Source organism: Somniosus microcephalus, chromosome 32, assembly GCF_052327205.1.
Source record: "Somniosus microcephalus isolate GS21.2 chromosome 32, FLI_Smic_1.0, whole genome shotgun sequence".
Lineage (NCBI taxonomy): Eukaryota > Metazoa > Chordata > Chondrichthyes > Squaliformes > Somniosidae > Somniosus > Somniosus microcephalus.
In genome coordinates this window covers 26,483,154-26,495,941 of record NC_141018.1, presented here as the reverse complement: position 1 = coordinate 26,495,941, position 12,788 = coordinate 26,483,154, and the positions used below count along the sequence as shown (strand labels likewise).

Here is a 12,788-nt window from a genome sequence, read left to right as displayed (position 1 = left end):
ACAGGGGAGACAGGGTGAGGCTGCCCTCTGATCTATCTGGCAGGGGTCGCGGGATAATGATCAGGATGGTATACCTAGCTGCTTTATCCCACCCACTAGGATCACTTATGTTCAATTGTAGCACCTAACCTGCCACCCTGACTGAGATTGGCTAACTCAGCACAGACCATGGATCAGACTGTGACTTTGCTGGTCTTTATGGGCCCATGTGTACTTATACACCAGTCACAGTCACTGAAAGCAAACATGCAGGTGCAGCAAGCAGTTAGGAAGGCAAATGGTAAGTTGGCCTTCATTGCAAGAGGATTTGAGTACAGGAGTGATGCGCTATCAGTTACTCATAAAAGGCGGAGAGTTAGGAGAGTAACTAAAGGCTTTTATTAGCAAAGAACAGAGCATGCCTCTCGTGGTTGACTGGGTTCCAAGAAGGCAGGGGGCTGCAGGTCAATCACCTTTATACCTGGACCTGTGGGTGGAGCCAGCCGAGACATGTTGAGGCATGCATCGGTACAACAGTGTGCAACAACAACAACAACAGTGAATAACAATAACAGTGGTTTACCACAAGGAGCAAGGATGTCTTGCTACAGTAATACAGGGCCTTGGTGAGACCACACCTGGAGTACTGTGTGCAGTTCTGGTCTCCTTACCTAAGAAAGGATATACTTGCCACATAGGGAGTGCAGTGAAGGTTCACCAGACTGATTCCTGGGATGGCAGGACTGTCGTATGAGGAGAAATTGGGTTGACTAGGCCTGTATTCACTAGAGTTTAGAAGAATGAGAGGGGATCTCATTGAAACATATAAAATTCTGACAGGGCTAGACAGACTGGAGGGTCTAGAACGAGGGGTCACAGTCTCAGGATACGGGCTGAGACATTTAGGACTGATGAGGAGAAATGTCTTCACTCAGAGGGTGGTGAACCTGTGGAATTCTCTACCACAGAAGGCTGCAGAGGCCAAGTCACTGAATATATTTAAGAAGGAGATAGATAGATTTCTAGACACAAAAGGCATCAAGGGGTATGGGGAGAGAGTGGGAATATGGTATTGAGATAGAGGATCAGCCATGATCATATTGAATGGCAGAGCAGGCTCGAAGGGCTGAATGGCCGACTCCTACTCCTATTTTTCTATGTTTCTATGGCTACCAACTGAGCCACACGTGACACTGACGTTCACCATTTTGCACAGGACACAAAGACAGAAACTGCCAACACAGCCATGGGCTAACAGCAAAGTTTTCATAAAATACTGAAACACGATGGGCTGGATTTTCATTCAGGAGTCGGGTTGGAGGCGGGACTACAACTTTCGGGGTTGTAGACCCGCCTCCATCGAGATGCAGCCAATCCACGCGATTTTCACTTGATTGACCTTGTTGAGCCCACCCAGCGGGCTCAGCAGGCCAATTAAGGGCCACCCGGCAACAGGTGACGTCACAGACTGAAATTTCATCTGTCAAGACGTTTTGACAGATGAAATATCAGCGTTTCACAGCTGTTTGAAGCTGTCAAACACTGACAGTCTTACTTCTAACATGAGTCCTTCTCCACAGATTCAGTTAGAAATCTCTCCTGCACAGAAAGCTGCAGGCTGTCACTTTTGACAGATCGCGGCCATTCTGCTTTCTGTGAGATGAGGGACTCCCTGAACCTAAAGGAAGGAAGGCTGAAAAGGTAAGAAAAGGTAATTTACACTTCTTTAATCACTTTAGACACACCAAACATACTTACCTTTGCACTCATGCACACATCACTCACCTGAACACTGACATCTCAACCCCTCAAAGTCCTTCAACCCGACGGCCCGACTCCTCCAACTTGGCGTGGTTTGGAGCCATCGGGAATCCCACAGTTCAAGCTTAAAAATAGGGATTAGGCTAAAAACTGCCTGTTAACTACCTGTTAACAGGCAGTTAAGTGGCACTAATCCCTTCTCGCCTCGGGGAGGCGGGTCCCAGTGTGGGGCGGTTACCCGCCTCCTTTGAAACTGGCATGGAGGCGGGTTGGGGCGGGATGGGGTCGGGACCCCCGAATTCGGGATTTTAACACCCCGCACGCCTCCAATCCCGACTCCACGGCACACTGAAAATTGAGCCCCAAATGTCCTAAAAATTAATCTTGGAGCTCAGATCATAGTTTAAAAACTGCTGAAGCTGCTCGATCAAGGTTTTGAACACCCTCGATTAGGTTACTGCCTCACAGTGGCTCTGAAGTATCCATTATTCTGTGCATATTCAACGTGAATTGGCTGAGGTGTCCCTGTAAAATATTAGATCATAGAATCATACTGCTCAAAGGGAGGCCATTCTTCCCATCGTGCCTGTGCCGGCTCTTTGAAAGAGCTATCCAATTAATCCCACTGCCCCGCTCTTTCTTCATAGCTCTGCAATTTTTTTCCTTTTCAAGTGTGTATATATATTCAATTCCCTTTTTTTGAAAGTTACTATTGAATCTGCTTCCACCGCCCTTTCAGGCAGCGCGTTCCAGATCACAACAACTCGCTGTGTAAAAATATTTCTCCTCATCGATAGATGATTCATATGCGTTAATAAAAACTAGCTTCCGCCACAAAACACTCTTCGGTGCTCTGCCTGTAACATTTATGAAGGTTTCAGCTCAGATTCAGTCAAATTCTGAGCTTATCCGTTCCTGAAATGCTGGTGTCAATGGACTGAGGGAATGTCTGGTGGTGCGCGTCTTGTATCTACGTGGTTTGGAAGTTAACACTCTTCTCCCTGCATGAAAATCGCTCGTTGGCTTATCTTTAAGTTAGTAGCTTGAATCCCGGGGACGGCGAGAGAGCCCTTTAATTAGGATGGCGGCCTCACTCGCATTCGGTTCAGTCTTGCTGCCCAGATGCCACGGGAAGCAGTGGACTCGATAGAAACTGGGGTCTGTTGTGGAAGTCGGGGTGGTGGCGGGGGGGGTAGAATTGATTTTCATTTGTATGCCAACCTTGATAGATTCAGGTCTCACAGTTTACACAGGTTCGCTTTGGCAAATTGTTCACTGGAGTAACAAGAGCCAGGCCAGAGAGAGCACGTTGCTGGGTAGAGGTTTTTGGCAATGTTATTCTTGTTGTCCATTTACTTGACAAACTGACAGGTAAACAGTGTAAAAAAAAACAGAATGTATTGCCTGCCTGTCCTGGGCCAATATTTATCTGTCAATCAACATCACTAAAACAGAATATCTGGCCATTATCACATTGCTGTTGGTGGGAGCTTGCTGTGCGCCAATTGGCTGCTGCGCTTCCTACATTACAACAGTGACTACACTTCAGAAAGTACTTCATTAGCTGTAAAGTGCTTTAGGGCCTCCTGAGGTCGTGAAAGGTGCTATATAAATGCAAACCTGTCTTTCTTCCTTTCAATGAGGTGGGAGCAGAGTGAAAAGCAAGAGTCAGACTTGCATTTATATAGTGCCTTTCACGACCTCCCGACCAAAGCGCTTTACAGCCAGTGAAGGACTTTTGAGGTGTCGTCACTGTTGTAATGTAGGAAACAGGTCCTGTGGTTTAAAATAGACGCTCCATTCACTTGACACGGTCTTTCTTTTCATTTCTATTTAATCTCCCCCATTAAAGTTGTGCTGTCTATTTGTCTCTGTTCTTTCGAACACATCTCTTCACATGGCCTCTAGGGACGAACACTTGAGACACGGGGAGGCAGAAAAATACATCTTAACATGTGTAAGTTAAAGGACATGCTGAGCAACTTTCAAATGTTGGTGTTCAGAGAGATTTGGGTGTCCTCGTGCAAGAAACACAGAAAGCTAGCGTGCAGGTACAGCAAGCAATAAGGAAGACAAATGGCATGTTGGCCTTTATTGCAAGGGGGGTTGGAGTATCAGAGTGAGGAAGTCTTGCTACAATTGCACAGGGCCTTGGTGAGACCACACCTGGAGTACTGTGCACAGTTCTGGACTCGTTATCTAAGGAAGGATATACTTGCCTTGGAGGCGGTGCAACGAAGGTTCACTAGATTGATTCCTGGGATGAGAGGGCTGTCCTATGATGAGAGATTGTGTAGAATGAGCCTATACTCTCTGGAGTTTAGAAGAATGAGAGGGGATCTCATTGAAACATACAAGATTCTGAAGGGGATTGACAGGGTAGATGCTGAGAGGTTGTTTCCCCTGGCTGGAGTGTCTAGAACTAGGGGGCATAGTCTCAGGATAAGGGGTAGGCCATTTAAGACTGAGATGAGGAGGGGAGTTCTCCCCGGTGTTCTGGCCAATATTTATCCCTCAATCAACATCACTAAAACAGATTATCTGGTCATTATCACATTGCTGTTTGTGGGAGCTTGCTGTGAGCAAATTGGCTGCCGCGTTTCCCACATTACAACAGTGACCACACTTCAAAAGTACTTCATTGGCTGTAAAGCGCTTTGAGATGTCCTGAGGTCATGAAAGGCGCTATAGAAATGCAACTTTTTTTTCTTACAAAAAGGATGCCCATAATTTTGATGCGGTGTGAATAAAAATTGTCATTTAAAATACAAAAAAAAAGTACACGGAGGGAAAAATATTAATTAAGTTACTGTCGCGCATGGTAGCTAAGTTTACCCAACAGTCATTAAAGATACAAGGAAAGTCTTGCATGTGACAAGTGCCGCAGATCATGTGGAGGTCATGGAAGCCACTACCCGCTCTCTGCCCCAGGCATCTGGTTGCTTGGTGATTGACGTAAGAAAACTACTAGGCCCTTGGTCTAAGCGTTAAACAAAGCTTTAATCAACTGTTTTACAATATGTAGGTCTAGTTGTGTCCTTCACTAGTTCCTGTTAAGAATGTCCTGCGCAAGCTGGGCCCGCGCCCGAGTATTTATACTCTCCCTGGACAGCGCCACCCGTAGGCTGCTCAGTATTATTTCATAAGTCTTTCTTTCATGAATGTCTGATTCATGTCAGTGATGTTGTGCGAGTGTGCGTCATCACCTTGGTCTAGTGTGCCTCTTGCATCAAGGCTCCCTTCTGATGTAAAGTGGGCTCTTCCCAGTTGCTCACTGGCATTTCCTTCAACAGTACTGAGCTTTATGTAATCCAAATGTCATGGAGTATCAACCTCTTGATGTACGTCAAAATGTTTTAAAAAAACACACGCACAGGACGGCAGCCTGCTTAAAAATTCTGGCTGCAAAAACGGACAGGTGGTGAAGTGACTTTAGAAAGGGTCATATTTCACCTGCAATGTATTAAGCAATTGATCTTTAGCTTCAGTACTTCAGTTTCTGAATGTTCATCCCTACTGTCATGGTATTCTGCGATTGATCCACTCGTTAAAAGGAGCAGGCTTGACCAAATGTCTTCGCCAAGAATTTGTGTCGTTATGAACCAGGCAGTGAAAGAAAATGATCATTGAAAATATAATCCCACAGCAATGGCAAACCCTGTGAACTGCGCGGAAATCCCGACGGGCCAGCCAAGATCTTCCTTGTCCGCTTGAACGTCTCTCTTCCTTCCCCCAGGGGGCATCGTCCAGCCTGGTGGTGAAATTTGCAGACACTGATAAAGAGCGCACGCTGCGACGTATGCACCAGATGGCGGGGCAGCTGGGCATCTTTAATCCGATGGCCATCCAGTTTGGCGCATATGGAGCCTACACTCAAGCGGTAGGTAACCCAGCACCACGTCCGGCTGTTATACGTAAACGCCGCAGTTCACTAAATAGGGCGCAGCTGATGTGATGTGTTTATTTTTGCTCCTTAATCCAGAGGCCCAACTGCACAGAACCAACGAGTCTTGCAGCACAGGAGGAGGACATTCATAGAAACATAGAAACATAGAAGACAGGAGCAGGAGTAGGCCATTCGGCCCCTCGAGCCCGCTCCGCCATTTAATGTGATCATGGCTGATCAGCCAAATTCAGTACCCTGTCCCTGCTTTCTCCCCATATCCCTTGATCCCTTTGGCTTTAAGAAATATATCTAACTCCTTCTTGAATATATTTAATGAATTGGCCTCAACTGCCTTCTGTGGTAGAGAATTCCACAGGTTCACCACTCTCTGGGTGAAGAAATTCCTCCTCATCTCTGTCCTAAATGGCTTACCCCTTATCCTTAGACTGTGACCCCTGGTTCTGGACTCCCCCGCCTATTCGGCCCATCATGCCCATGCCACCCCTCTTTTTAAAAAAATGTTAGCCATTTTGTCCCGTTCCCTTTATGGATTCTGCTTCCACCTCTCTCTGCAACTGCGCTCCGTGTCGCAACAGCCCTCTGTGTTAGAAGAATTCCTTCTAACCACTCCCTTTGTTCTTTTGGTGCTAATCTTAAGTTTATGCCCTCTGGTCACAGGCTCACTAACCAGTTGACATCATTTTCCCCCGATTTAACTTGGCAAAGCCCCTTCGTAATTCTGCACCCCTTCTATCAGATCACCTACTAACCTGCTGTGTTTGAGTGAAAACAGCCCCAGTTTCCCTGGTCCCTGCTCGTAAAACGATCGATAAATTCATAAGTGTGTTCTGAGCATCCGATACCTGTTGAGAAAAATGCTATCTTATCACTCGGGCTGTTAATACAATGAAATGCTGAGCAATGTGATTTAATATTTACTTAGAATCATAGAAATTTACGGCACAGAAGGAGGCCATTCGGCCCATCTTGTCCACGCCATCCGACAAAGCTATCCACCCTAATCCCACTTTCCAGCACTTGGTCTGTAGCCCTGCAGGTTACGGCACTTCAAGTGCATATCCAAGTACTTTTTAAATATGATGAGAGTCTCTGCCTCTCCCACCCTTTCAGGCAGTGAGTTCCAGACCCCCACCACCCTCTGGGTGAAAAAAATTCTCCTCAACTTCCCTCTAATCCTTCTACCAATTACTTTAAATCTATGCCCCCTGGTTATTGACCCCTCTGCTAAGGGAAATTGGTCCTTCCTATCCACTCTATCTAGGCCCTTCATAATTTTATACACCTCAATTAAGTCTCCCCTCAGCCTCCTCTGTGCCAAAGAAAACAACCCCAGCCTATCCAATCTTTCCTCATAGCTAAAATTCTCCGGTCCTGGCAACATCCTCGTAAATCTCCTCTGCACCCCCTCTAGTGCAATCACATCTTTCCTGTAATGTGGTGACCAGAACTGCACGCAGTATTCTAGCTGCTATACAGTTCAAGCATAACCTCCCTGCTCTTATATTCTGTGCCTCGGTTAATAAAGGCAAGTATCCTGTATGCCTTCTTAACCACCTTATCTACCTGTCCTGCTACCTTCAGGGATCTGTGGACGTGCACTCCACGGTCCCTCTGCACTTCCCTGTGTCCTATCATTTAATGTGTATTCCCTTGCCTTGTTAGCCCTCCCCAAATGCATTAACTCACACTTCTCCGGATTGAATTCCATTTGCCACTGTTCTGCCCACTTATGTCAGAATCTGTCAGAATCTGAGGATATTTTCAGAATGCCACAATGCATTAATGCTTGATACAGTAACTAAAGGAAAAACAGAATGTTAACCATGATTTAATAGCAACCTCATGTGTACTTGTCTTGTTGAATTGGGGTTAGAGTAAAAGAATGAGGGATTCTGCTCTTCAGCCTCACCCTTCAAACACCTGGTCTGTTGGGCATTTAACAAGACAGTACATGTACAGTTCTATCGCTGCTTAAGTTATCGTCGTCTTGTTCAAATCATTTCTCCCGTGCCATCGGTACATGCCAGCCACTGTCCACTCAATTTACTTCAATCTGGCCCATCACAGAGCTGGTCCAATACAATCAGGCTCATTCTACCCAACCTCAAATTTCGGTATTTATTGCTTCCGAATACTCCTTGCCCTCACTACCACCACACCAGAGAAAGTGGAACCTGCTCCGATCCGCTTTCGTCTCGATAGCATTTCAAGCCAAGGTGCGATCCTCTCGGGCCTTTTTAGGTGGGTTGAGGTGAAGGGTGTCGATGCTAGCGAATGGACTGGGTTGTCCTGGCTGGTGAATGGACTGGGTTCTTCTGGCTGGCGAATGGACTGGGCTCTCCTGGCTAGAGGTTGCCCTGGTGCCATATTGTGCCCAAGCACTCAATGCGTCACTATTCAGTTTTGAGGCATATTATTTTTGCCCCATCGCTAATATGTGTGAAAATGTCTGTGAGGGAATCAACCCGTGTGTAAGCGGGCTTGACGATGCAAGACTCAGTAAAGGGCTTTTATGTGAAAAGCTCGATTTCTGTTCTCTTTCAGTTGATGCAGCAGCAGGCAGCCCTAATGGCGGCAGCACAGGGCACCTACTTGAACCCAATGGCTGCAATTGCAGCAGCACAAATGCAGCAGATGGCGGCCTTTAATGTGAATGGACTCGTAGCGACGCCAATGACACCGTCGTCAGGTATGTCACTGACCTGCGCCAAAGGCCCATGGTCCACTCTAGTTCCTCTGTGGTCGCGGCGATTGTGGTGATGCAGCGCGTGTTTTGTGACCCCGGGTTTGCCTCGCGCAAAAAATCAAAACCGCCGTTGTCCGACCGCCTCATTGTCAGCTATAACACTGAGCTCTGGGCGTGCCCCCCCAGCCCCATCTTCTGGAATCATACTGAGCTGCACCATTGGCCCTCTTGTAGGGTCAGCCGTGGCTCGCCTCTGAGTTATGAATGGTTGTGGTTTCCTAGTCCCACTCCAGAGACTTGAGCACAAAAATCCAGGCTGACACTCCAGTGCAGTGCTGAGGGAGTGCTGCACTGTCGGAGGTCCCATCTTTTGGATGAGACATTAAACCGAGGCCCCGTCTGCTCTCTCCAGTGGATGTAAAAGATCCCATGGCACTATTTCGAAGAAGAGCAGGGGAGTTATCCCCGGTGTCCCTGGCCAATATTTATCCCTCAATTAACATCACTAAAAAACAGATTATTTGGTCATTACATTACAGGAAACTTTTTTTATCCGGCACCGACGGGACCGGCATGGTGCCGGTTGATCAAAAAGTCCGGATTACAGAGAGGTATACTTAGCAAGGTACGAGAGCCCCGTACACGGCCACAGGTGCAGGAGCCCCGATTACATGGCACTTGTGCAGGAGTCCCAGTTACATGGCCACAGATCCAGGAGTCCCTGTTGCACAGCCACAGATCCAGGAACCCCGGTTATACGGCCACTAATATATAGTAAAACTTACCTGAACCTACTCCTGAATTTTGATGGTTAAGAGAGATTTCCAGATACTTAGGTGTCGGTTAAAAGAGAGTTTCCTGTTATCTGGTTTGTGGGAGCTTGCAAGTTGGCTGCCGTGTTTCCTACATTACAACAGTGACTACACTTCAAAAGTACTTTGGCTGGGAAGCGCTTTGGGACGTCCTGAGGTCGTGAAAGGTGCTGTAGAAATGCAAGTCTTTCTTTTATCTTTTTTGTATTCGTTGCAACAGGCCAAAATGGCAGCAGATGTGTGTGACTTGTGCCACCAGTAATGGGAGGACTACATAGCGGACCTTGCAGTCCATTATGTTCTGCCCTAGGGCAGGTCCTAGAACTCAAGTTGCTCACACACTTACTACTTACTTAGGGAAGAGTAGCTGAGGTGGCTTCCTGTTGCCTTCCTCGTGGGTTTTAATGTTCGCAGTACCTTCTCCTAGGTGGGCTGCAACCAAGGCTAAAGAGCCCCACCTACCCTTTGCGATGGGGGTGGGTAGGGAGGCCACCCGCGCCCCTCGGACGCAATTTCCCCCCGCTGGACATCAATCCAGTATTCAGAACACATGCTTTCTAACCCAGAGGCAGGAACATAACCGCTGAGCAAGTGGGCTTTACACTGTTACCTATTAAAGGTAATAGAAGCAACCTTCACTGTTACACTTCAGGCAGTTTATCTAATGAGTGCCAATGTCAGAAGAGTTACTAAATTGTGGCAACAAGAAACAAGTGTAACATGTAGGAAGTCTCAAGATATATCTATCTATCTCTATCTCTCTCTCTATCTCACTATCTATCTATCTCTATCTCTGTATCTCTCTCTCTATCTCTCTACATCTCTCTCTATACCTCTTTATCTATCTATCTATCTATCTATCTATCTCTATCTATTTCTATCTATCTCTGAGACATTATATGCATATATACTAGCTGGGGGGCCCGGCGTTGCCAAGGCTTTTTTGTAAAATGGCAGTTTGAAGGATTGGGCCCCGCCCACCCTGTAGGATTGGTCAACCATCAAGTCAATCAACGCTAATGAGCGGATTCCCCCGTAGGATTGGTCAACCATCAGGTTTTTGAACGTTCTTTGTATACTGTCCGAATAATTTTTGTCTGACCAAAAAGTAAATATGCCTATGACACTCCCCTAATCATAAGCTTTCTTTTGATATAACATATGTGTAGGTATGCTCTATAACTTTTGAGTGTATAGCGGACATACACACAGACAGACAGACACGCAGACAGACAGACGGACGGATCCTTTTATATATATATAGTAGATATATATATCTCCTATATCTATATCTATATCCATTATATCTATCTATATCATAGAAGTTTACAGCACAGAAGGAGGTCATTTGGCCCATCGTGTCTGTGCCGGCCAAAAAAGAGCTATCCAGCCTAATCCCACTTTCCAGCACTTGGTCCGTAGCCCTATAGGTTACAGCACTTCAAGCACATATCCAAGTACTTTGTAAATGCGTTGAGGGTTTCTGCCTCTATCACCCTTTCAGGCAGTGAGTTCCAAACCCCCACCACCCTCTGGGTGAAAAAGTTCTCCTCAACTCCCCTCTAATCCTTCTACCTGGATAAATGTATCCATTCATTAAGCACTGATCCACATGCGGTGGGGGGGGGGGCGGGGGAGGGGAGGTTATTTCCTGCGTGCAGTCTTTTTAGTGCACTGGTTAGCGTGCTTGGAGCAAATTCCTGTCTGCGCAACTTTAACACAGTTGTCAAACTGTTTATTTTAAATGGCATAATGCCTGTGTTAAATGAATTGAACATGAGCGAATTAACCAGTGCTTGTGAAAAGAGTATGAAATGTGTGCTGAAAACCTATGGAGAAGATTTCCTCCAGGTATTGTCTGCAGTGCCATCATAAATGCATAAAAACCTTGTTCTGTTTCCACTACGACTTGTGAACCCCTTTAGTACTTAATTAAATGTAGTAATTAGAGCAATACATGTCTGAACTTTGTGCTTGCTTTAATGTTTTTATATTCATCTGAAAACATTACTCCAGTTATCTCCCTTGCTTGGCCCATCTCCAATTCATTGGAACAATAATAACCCCACTAATTGGATAGGTTGGCGGTCCTAATTTATTGCATGTCGGGGAAGCAGTGCGGTGATATCATCTTACACCGCTGATCGCTATTTACAAATGGGACTTGTGGCCTCGCAAGGAGATAAATGGCAGCCACTGTAACTAAGCAACCTAGTTTTTTGCTTCAGGCTTTCGCTTACCGGAGTGTATTTTCTTCACAGATTGTTGTTCGTTTTCTTCTGTAGGCACCAGTACACCCCCTGGTATCAGTGCAGCAGCTGTACCCAGCATAGCCACGCCCATTGGAGTCAATGGGTTCAGTGCCATGCCACCACAGACCAATGGGCAGCCAACATCAGATACCATCTATGCCAATGGCATCCATCCGTACCCAGGTACGTTCTGGGAAAACGAACCACAAGTTTATGGAGACTTGCCTTTTTTGGGGGGGGGGGCGGGGTGGGAAGGGGTGAATCTGAAGCCATAATTCTAAAGCAAAGAGAACTACATGCTGGGTTTAAAACAAGGTTGCTCAGGCGTACAATTAAAAACCTTCCTTTGGGGGCCAGACTAAACTAATCTTGTAGTGAAGGGCAAGTTGCCAAGAGAGCGAGCGAGCGAGAGACAGGACTGCTCTTAAGGGTTCCACGTCCATGAAGTATCTACAGATAACATCGAGTAAGATGTTCCTGGTCCTGCATCTAGATGTTCTGAATCGTCAGGGTGCAACACAGGAAACTCTGGCAAGAAGGAACACATTCCCGTATGAGTAGCCACCAGATTTCCTCAAAATTCCCATCCATTTTAGTTTCCTTTTGTGGCCATATGTTCCTCCTTGCCCTATTGTCCCTGCATCCCAACAATCCAGAATGGCCAGATGCAAAGCCAGGAACATCCACTCCAAAATTTCTTAGATCAGAAATTGTGATATATCCAAGAATATCATTGTGAGGGTGTTTTGTATGATATCCCCATTCGCAGTGCATGGCACATCGATGATTGTGGTATACCTGTATCAGAAATTTACATTGTGTGTGCTAATAGTTTGCTGCTCTCTATAGAGTGTTTGGCGAACAAGGTTGGATCACAGAGGATAAGACCTTGCTGTGCTTGGTCCTTTGATTTTTCTCTACAAAATGTAGGGTAAAGGAAACTGTCCAATGGCATAATACTGGGGGAAGGAGCCAGTCTGGGCACCAAGGTGTCACAGCATCGTAAGTGGAGAACGCATTTACAGCCTCACTAGAAATGCCAACTGGAGGAAGTCATGAATGCATGTAACGGGTAATTTTCTGAGACTCCACTTCCAGCAGAGAGCCCCGCCGGCGGGAGGGAGCAGAGTTGGGACTACAACATTATAGCCCTTACTTTATGACGCACGCTCGCTGACATGAATCTTGTCATTCATGGGAAATGACTTATGAAATAATACTGGGCGGCCTACTGGTGGCGCTGTCCAGGGAGAGTATAAATACTCGGGCACGGGCCCAGCTTGCTCAGGACATTTTTTCACAGGAACTAGTGAAGGACACAACTAGATCTCCATGTTGAAAAACAATTGATTAAAGCCTTGTTTAATACTCAGACCAAGTGGCTAGTAGTT

The 12,788-nt window shown here is 46.3% G+C and overlaps 1 protein-coding gene across 1 annotated transcript in view; it reads left to right on the top strand.

Moving 5' to 3' along the window:
* The window catches only part of LOC147097350 (CUGBP Elav-like family member 4), a 345,078-nt gene that overhangs the window by 255,634 nt on the left and 76,656 nt on the right, over positions 1 to 12,788 (top strand). Inside the window, exons 5-7 of the mRNA XM_085972256.1 lie at positions 5,477 to 5,620; positions 8,192 to 8,336; positions 11,431 to 11,580. Of these exons, the coding sequence (XP_085828382.1) occupies positions 5,477 to 5,620; positions 8,192 to 8,336; positions 11,431 to 11,580 (439 nt within the window). The remainder of the gene's footprint in view (positions 1 to 5,476; positions 5,621 to 8,191; positions 8,337 to 11,430; positions 11,581 to 12,788) is intronic.